We start from the raw sequence: 9,542 nt of genomic DNA on the forward strand, positions 1-9,542 counted from the left end.
TGTGTGTGTCAATGTATCATCTGTCCGGTGTTTCTAAACACTCTTCCTCTGGAGCTACAAAACTCTATGACCCATTAATATTACAGTAAATATTAAATATTGTCATACGTTCAAGTAAGTTACATAGGAATTGACATGTTTCTTTAATGTCAGGCAGTTTTATGTGAACTATTAACTAACTTATGAAGGTCATATTAAAACTGTCTCGGAAACCGTCTTTACCTTTACCCTGACTCTTATTTTACTTTACTTTTTGTTATAAAAAAATAACTTTTTTTGTATACTTGTTTACAAATGTCGGTAACATAAAATTTAAACTTTTAACTTTTAACTTTGAATAGCATTTAACAGTTTTTATGTTATGTGTGTGTGGGTGTGTGTGTGTGTGTGTGTGTTGATGGTAAACCTGAGTCATCACTGTAGGACAGTCTGTCTGAAGTCAGTCTTTCACGTGAACCTTTTTCACAATTGAGACTTTATGACTCAACCAAAAAAGTATATTTATGAAATAACCTTGACCAGAGTGCTGTATGACGTGTGTATGTGTTAAGGCGTGTGCACGGAAGTGTGTGATTGTGCGTAAATTTATGAATAATGTGAACTTTGACTCTTTATGTCATTCAGAGTATGGACAAATACAGACTTCCCTCTGTGTCCAGAGCAGCTGCACCAAAACCAATCTCTGTCACAAACACACACACACGCGCGCACACAAACACGCACCTGTTTCCAGGATCCAGTAAATCTTTTTAGTAGAACACCAAATGCACAATTCTAGTTAGATTTTTATTTGAATATCATATGAAGCTTTTCACTGAAGCCTGATTCATAAGCTGTCAAGCAGTCTTCATGAAATAAGACCCTCTTGCTATCAAACCAGCATGCCACAGGAAGACTATACCACTGTGCTGTGCTCAGTGTAAGTGGATGTTTACCTAAAACATGTCTTCTGCTGCCATAGGACCAAAAGAATGTTTTTCCAGCAGATAAATTGAAGTGCAGTTGTATATGAAATACTATCTCTTTGCATTAATGGAAGTCAGAGTTCAAATGTAGCGGTTGCTCAACATTAGCTCAGAAACACTGAATGAGTGTGTGCATGTCACGTCAGGTTTCAGACCTGCATATGAACTGTAGCTGTGATTCATTAGTGGCATGTGCGCATACTACTCACACATGCTCTTGCTCAGAAAGCCTATTAAATGAGAAAAGGTGGAGCGATGAGAGAAAGAGGGTGAGAGGGGGATGGGTTAGGAAGAAAAAGGAGGTGATTGTTGGGGAGTTATTAGAGAAAGCACTGCTGTAGCAAGGGAATGAGAGCAAAGGAAAGAGGACACCAGAAAAATACAGTCAGATTTTAAGATCGTAAGACAATATTTCTTGGACTACTGACACAATAAGGTAAGAAATTTAAGTTTTTTGTTTTTATTCATATCTTTGTTTGAGTTCTTTATTCAATATGCTAACCTTACAACTTTAGTTTTAACGCAAAATAGCTAAGAGACAGGCTCAATACTAAAGCCTTTTACTTACTCATCAAAATACCCTGAAAACCTACATTCCTTAATCACATGGCTATAGTGTTTTTCTCTCCAAAACTCATACCAATGACATTAGAGTGTTTTATGTGCTCTGACTGGTTTTAAATGGAGTTTATCCATGGCAAAGAATGTTAATCGATATTTGAACCGAGGGCAGCTGAAACTGCATGGTACACACACTCACCCACATATGTGTAGAAGTTTGTTTACTGGTGTGTTTTGCAATGGAGTGATTTGGAACAGCTGGACTGTTAGTATTCACTCTGCTAAATGTAAATAGTTTTTTTTTATGGGATAATCTGCACTGAAGCTCTAGAATGTCACTTGAGAAAGCAGGTTCTGAAGTTCCACTGGATGTTTACTCAGCATTCATTCCAAAGCCAGTTCGGTGGTGATTATTCTTTCTGTTTTTTCAATTCAGGAAATTCAGCTTGATCTGTTAAAGTACTTGATGGGCAGTCAGGTTGACATGCAGACAGTGTTGCTGTAACAGAATGTGCAGCTATCAATGATTCAAACTGCCTGTATCTGTCGGGTAATTTGTAGTACAATCTTTGCTGATACAACGAGAGCCTTGACCTTCAATGTCAATATAGCACCTTAAAAAGTGATAACAGGCAGTTGCTGTTACACTGAGGAAGTATTCATTTCGGCTTGGTTTGAATCTTTAAAATGAACATTGTTGGTGTAACAAAAGGCGTATTTTTCATTAGAATTTTGACTTCATTTAGATGTTATGAAGTTCTTATGTTGCCCAAAAAACATTGTAAAAAATAATTGAGTTACAGTAATTAGACTTGAATTCTACGTGCCAAATAGATGTCAATGTAATGACTTAAAGCAGCTAATAATTTTGAAATACGTTTCAGTCTTTAACATTTTTATTTAACATTTTAAGTGTTCTGCTTCTAGCACATTCATAATGTAAATAGTAGACACTAATAAGTCAAGAATGGTTAATAATGCAATGAATCCCAAATCATTGGATTTGATTCTGAAGTTACATTGTAAAAAATAAATAATAAAAAAATAAATAGTGCATTGATAAAAATGATGCAGTCAAGTCAAGTTCAGAAGAACTGTTAATGAAATTGACAGAACTGTCATGCAAAGCCTAATTCAAAATACACAACTTTAAATGTCTTTAAAGATCACTGTGCTGTTCAGACTACATGACTTGTCTGTCTTGAAGTCATGATGCTCACACTGCGTGACACTACGTAAATGATCTGCAACAAGAGGTCGCACACTACACAAGATCACAACAACTCTGTCACCTAATGACTCAATCCAATCCCCAAACCATGTTTCATCACGAAAGCACGTGTGAGACATGGAACAGGAATGACACAAAACAACACATGAAACATTTGAAAATTGAAAGAAATTAGCACTGCAAGCTGTTTGCGTGATGATCTGTTGTCAAAAACTTTTGCTCCATTTCTTATTTCCACAATTTTCTTAAAGAAAGAATGTTGCCGGTGCTGTTTTTTATTTCAGTGACCTCAACCTATGCCATGCTCTCTCACTGGCTGTAGCTTGTCTCAACAGTTTTTCACACAAAGATTGCTGAGCGCTGATCAACCATACATTTCCCCCCAATCACAGCCAATCAAGTGTGAACTTGGCAGTAGTTACTGATTATTTTTTTCTATTTTTTTAACAGAAGTCATGTTGGGGTGTGGACGTCCTGTCATCCTTCTTCTCAGCTTCAGCTTTCTGGACCTCTCCTTTGTGTCATCATCATCTTCATCATCTCAGAGCACTCGACCCCGTTCCCACTCTTCTGTAGAGAACGATTACTACAGTGTATATGAGGACGTCACCAATGAGCCTCCCAGCTCATCCTCAACTCAATCTGAACTCCCAGATCTCAATCCGTGCAATTATGATATGTGTGTGGAGCAGCAGCAAACCTGCTTGGATCTTGCTGAAGCCACCGGCTGCCTCTGCCCGGGGTTGAGCAATGGTTTCACTCCCCCTAGTCCACCGCGCCTCTTGCCTCTGACTCAAAGGGGAGACAAAGGGGTTTTGGTGCACTGGTGTGCTCCCACCTCCACCGTCATCTACTACAATGTCAAGGTGATAAGGAATGGCAAAGTAATGGAGAAGATAGAGGTGGAGGAGAGAAAGAGGGCAGCACTATTAGAGGATGTTGAGTCTGGTATGCACATATGTGTAGAAGCTGTGAATAAAGGTGGCGTCAGTGCAGAGGATCATCAGTCTTGTGCCACATTTGAACCCCAAAATACCGACACTGGACTTGCGCTGAAGCTGGGCATTGTCGGTGGTGTGGTGGGACTCATACTGCTGCTGATTCTGGCTCTGCTGCTGTGGAGACAAAAATCACGGCAGAAATTCACCACGCGGACCGATACTGAGAGAGTTCTGTAACCTCTGTGTGTGTATGTTGCCAAAAAATTCACTTTTACTTCATCTCGGTATGAATGATGGGAGTAAATGAATGACTGTGGATTGATCACTAACTGTGAGTGTGCTGGATAGAGGGAGTGTACGAATGACTCAGTGAACATGAACAGAAAGAGGGGCATAGAGAAAATGGATAAATGACTCATTCATCTCATTTGCTCGTCAGTGTCTACCAATGTGATTTAGGACAGAGACAAATTGTATACTGGTGGTGTGCTGACTCCAATTATGGGCACCGTTTCGAGCCCACTTCCTGATCACAAACACATTTTAAACTTGTGTAGCCTATGTCTGTTTCTTCCTCCTGTGTGGCTGAATCACTGTTTTTCGCATGTAGATTTAGGCCGGGATCAGATCAAACTATATTTGTACACATTTTAGACCACTTTGGTAAGAAGGAGTTTGCTAGGAGAATCTGTGTAGATCTTACTAAATAAAAGATTTTTGTATTTTTTGGAAGTTTTGGATCCTAATAAAATAAAATGTATATTCCCATACAATGCTGCATTTACAATACCAAATCCCAGATGTGTCGAAACTGTGTACTAAATGTATTCCTATATCATGTGATTACCATATACAAAAATGTACACTAAATCTTAAATCATTATATTATTATATGCCAAAAACATATTATATGCACTTTACTGATTTTTTTAGAGACAGTCATGTAAACAATAAATAGCATGTGACTATTCCCTCTACAGCCACAGGGAAATGATGTCACGCACAAGACCAAGCACTGTCCCAAACCCTTCGAAACTATCCTGAACTGTGACATCACAGGCGAGGAAAATATCTCTGTTTCACACTTTTAAGAGCCACCTAAAAAAGAATCAAGCTCTGGTAAAGCATCTATTATAATATAGTGAAACAATGTTAATGTGTTGCTTGCAATAAAATTTCTGTAGTCATAATATATGGAAATGTTTTAATAGCTGCTTATTAGAAACGGATTGTGCACAGAAAGCAAACATTATGTGTTCCTTTACAAATTAAACATAAAGAGTAATGTGAAATAATGTGAAAAAAAGTAATACAATATTTTAGGATATTGAATCATTTACCTATTGAGAGTGTTTTGACCGTTTGTGTAGTTAGATGGTTGAGTTGCACAAACTCTGTGATAAGGTGGCTTTGCGAGTTAATGGCGAGAATAAACCTTAAGCTCTAACACGAAAGAAACATTTCAGCTTAAAAGAGTTCTTTAGGATTATTTTGAATAGAACTGTAATGAGGTGGCTTTGACAGTTACAGATAAAAAAAAAAAAAAAAAAAAAAAAAAGAACAGCAAGAATAAAGAGGCAAAGGAAGGAATCAGTTTTGCATAAAATAATTTACAGGATGACATGGTTCTAGATAGAACTGTTATTTTGTGTAAAAAAAACTTGTAGTGTACTTGTTAATGTAGTTAGAATGTACTTTAATATTATGGAAAATTATTACAACCATAGTGTAAACTAAGCAGTACTAACAGTAAAATGTCACATCCATAGAAGGCCTTTATCCCCCAAGAAAAGTACTGTAACAAGAGACGATTTTCTTTTTCATTATGTGGTACATTATTATGTGTATCTATTATTATTAGTATTATTAGGGTATTTAAAATGAATGATTTTTTAAATTAATGAACTTAAAAAAAAAGGAGTTACTGCTTCTGTACAAAATCAGTTCCTTGTGGTGGTGGGCTGGCTTGGTACGTCCGGACTCTTGTTAGGGATTCCTGGAATATTTCAAATTTTTCCTTTACCACAGAATCACCACCAACTATATCAAGCAGCAGCACCGAGCCACCAATTCCCTTAAAGGGGTCATCGGATGCCCATTTTCCACAAGTTGATATGATTCTTTTAGGGTCTTAAAGAAAAGTCATTTAGTTAAAATTTCTCAATGACAGTGTAAGGGTTCTTTCACACTTGTATATCGATTGCTTTGTTCCAAAACAGGGATTAAAATTATTACAATGTTGCTTTATATTTTTGTTGTGGTTCGCTTTTACACTGCAAAGTCTCTAAACAGACCAAGTCTTGATACAAATCACACTCAAGTAAACTGTTCTCTCATTGGTCAAAGTTCCACGGTTTATTTTCGGGGATTCCACTTAGCTGTCACGGCTGACATGGTGTCATTTTTTGTAGCTGTCCTTATGTTCATTTATCCAAAGTCCAGGTTCATAGGGAAAACATTTTTAAAATGCACGTACTGAGAAGAAGTGTAATAAGACAGCATTATAAAATGAAAAGTGCTCACCCACAGATTTCCACAGGTTCATCTTGAGGTATTGGCATAACAACAAAGCTAATGCTTTTCACGGAACTTACCCATTATACATTGTGATATATCCTGGTTCGTTGGTCCAGATTGCTTTCTCACTACAACCGAACCACTCCAGAGTTCATTTTCAATCGCACCGAGACCACCTCATTCAGGCGATCTTGGAGCGATTGTTTTGGCATGTATCCGAGCATGATTGCCAAGTTCACATATGCCCAAACTAAACGAGCTAAGGGGGAAAACGCTCCAGGTTCCAAAACAACAGACCAGGTGTGAAAGCACCCTAAAAAACACCTTTTTAACCCTATCAAAAATGTTAATGAGCTCTGCTGACCCCGCCCCTCTCTTCGAGCTGCTCTCTGAGGGACTGTTTACTTTAGCTGCTATCATCTGAAACTGGACACCAGTCCAGTCTGGGCTGAAATTCTACTGTCAATCAAACTATCATGGGAGGGGCCTGTTTTTGTGATGTCACACAGACAGACATCTGAGATCAGCTCGATTTGAGAAAGGGGTAAAGATTTGAGCACATAAAAAAAAAAAAAAATTAAAAAAAAAACCTGGGTTAATTTTTATCATTTTAGGGTGGATGTGTACACAAACTGCCAACACATATTTCAGTTCAAACAACTTTTAAAAGTGCATGTAACATCATGTGACCCTTTTAAGTGTATTAGAGTGCAAATCTACCATCATCTAAAAAGAGGCAGCAAAACCAGATCAGTAAAGGTACACGAAGAAAAACAGCCTGAACCAGTCAGCCCTTTAATGGTGCTTCAAATTATCTGCAGTCTCGAGAAAGCTGGAAAACAACTATAATTTAGGACAGAACTACCACAGCAGGCAGGAATAAATAAAGGTCTAGTGTGACGTATTCAGTTCGATGTTACTGGTAAATTCCTTATTGTGGTGCGTGTGGCTTAAGGAAACCGCATCCATCTCTGGATTTTGCATAAAGCATTTTGTTTAGTGTTTAGGCTACATGTCAAATTAAAAAACAGAACACACACACAGGTGGGGAAAATGAAAGGGACTCTGTAACTTTGTTTCTTATTATGTCTTCTTTTTTCTTTCTTTCTTTGTTTCAAACTTTGTTCTCTGTACAGTTCATTATCTGTGCAGTGTTGCAATAAAAACATACACACAAAAACATACACACAAAAACATATACACAATATATTCTACATTTCTGAATGTTTCATTACCACACTCTCCCCCCAAAGCTGTTTTATTCTTTAATTTTTCATTTTTTTTACTAATAAATAAATATGAAGTAATCTGTACAGATTCGAAGCCAAGCTCGAAACAGACATGTATAAAGCTGTTCTGGTACAGCAGGGACTGATTCAAACACTATTAAAAACTCCTAAAAGTGAACATTCTGTGGAAAAAAAGTGAAAAGTGCTGACACATGAGGCATTACCAGATCCTGCTTTTAGAGCTGAAGTTCAAAACTGCTGCTGTAAAAGGCAAATCTGAACAAAAAGTATTCAATAGGAGCTTCATAAAATGGGTTTCCATGGGTGTGTGCTGCAGTCACACCAGATAACTGAGGCAATGCCAAGTATGTTCTGGATGGTGTACAGCTTAACACCACTGAACTCTGGAATAATGAATCTCGGCTTACCATTATCCTCTTTCATAGATGAGTTTGGGGATGGCAGTATAAAGCTACTTGACCAAATTTATGTAACAACTATAAAGTTGGTCAAGGAGGGAAAAAAGGTCTGTGGTGGATTCCCCTGCTTTAGTTCCACTGAAGAGACACAGTTTGTGGAAACACTTCAGAGAAAGTCCTTGTCTATTTTAATATGGCAAAAACAACACTAGTCACACACTTTGGACATATTCCTAATTTTTGTAAAAATATTAATTTGCTATTATTTATTGCATTTTATTTTATTTGTGTTGTATATGTCATTTTGTAATTCACCAAACTATAATGCTTTGGATCAAAGTTTCTAATTATTGGTTGGTGTCCACTGGTGAGATGAAATAATGAAATGAAACTTAGAGCATTTTGGCTTTTTGTGTTTAAATTGGCACATATACTGATAAATATAGTTGTTCAACCCAAATGTGATTATGATTTCTGATTCCTGCTGTACTAATATCTGCCACCAGATGCCGCTGCACAACCAGCACAACATGACCGATACCACCATATCTCAATAGCAGCGTTGGATCCATAGACTGTATAAAAGCAGGTTGCATCACAGGAAGTGTAAAAGTTACATCAAGGAACGGGGAAATCTGCAATACTGTGGAATACAGTTATAAAGTGCAATTTATTTAGTTTTACTTTTTCAAATAACTATTCAAGGAACTAAATGGTTCATGTAACAAACAGTCATGTTTATTACTTCCACAGGCATTATTTTGAATGACAAAATAGAGATGTATGAGAATTTTACACAAAACTACAATATTTACACCTGAAGCAAAAAATACTCATAACACCATACTTTGTACAGTCAAAAACCATTCTGGCCACAGAGTGTCTCATGTAAAGCTGGAACTTAAGAGTAATAGTAGAATAACTATTTTAACCAGGCCTGCTACTTATACCTCAAACATAACCCATTAATGCCCAGATTTCTCCTGGACACATCTTAATGTTATTCGCAGCATAAATTAAACAAGTTGTAAACTTGTATTTGCCATTCACTAGAGAGCATTAATGATAATATCTGAAAAAGATGGGGGTGTGGAGCAGTGGTTTTCAACCTTTTGACTCCAAGGTGCTCCTTTTGTTCAAAACAATATTTGAAAGCTCTTCTAAGCTTATATTCTCTAGTATTTCTGTTGTAATAAAAAGAAACCCCAAAATATGTTATTTTATTGTTGTACATTTTTACTTCTTTTTTGAAATTTACTTTTTAATCAAGATTATGTTAATATAACATATACATTTTTTATTATTATATTAATATAGTATATTTTAAGATTTATTAGGGCCCTCTGGAAGTTTGCAGAGGCCACCTAAAAAGACTGGTCTAGGTCTGTTTTTGTCTGTAAGACAAAAACGTTTTATAGCTCATTTAAATTTAGTATCTTGGCGAGGTTGACTTTCATATTTCATTTTAATGGTTTATAACACTTGATATTTAATCAATTGTTAATACATTATTTAGCTTCATCTAATGTTTGGTGTGTAAAATATAATAGTGCGTACGACATGGCCAATTTAACTAAACGCTAATGAACGTTAATCCGCTTTTCGTTCTGAAAATCGTCATTTATATGCGCGTTTGTTTACGCGAGAGTATGTCATTAAACCGCGACCATATCTTTGAC

The 9,542-nt window shown here is 36.7% G+C and overlaps 1 protein-coding gene across 1 annotated transcript; it reads left to right on the forward strand.

The window, feature by feature from the left end:
- Positions 1-1,250: 1,250 nt before the first annotated feature.
- Positions 1,251-5,256, forward strand: LOC113049588 (leucine-rich repeat neuronal protein 4). The gene is made up of 2 exons (XM_026212052.1): positions 1,251-1,401; positions 3,208-5,256. The coding sequence occupies exon 2, from the start codon at positions 3,213-3,215 to the stop codon at positions 3,933-3,935; it is 723 nt and encodes a 240-aa protein (XP_026067837.1). The 5' UTR covers positions 1,251-1,401; positions 3,208-3,212; the 3' UTR covers positions 3,936-5,256.
- Positions 5,257-9,542: the final 4,286 nt, after the last annotated feature.

Source organism: Carassius auratus, chromosome 30, assembly GCF_003368295.1.
Source record: "Carassius auratus strain Wakin chromosome 30, ASM336829v1, whole genome shotgun sequence".
In the NCBI taxonomy this organism is placed as follows: domain Eukaryota; kingdom Metazoa; phylum Chordata; class Actinopteri; order Cypriniformes; family Cyprinidae; genus Carassius; species Carassius auratus.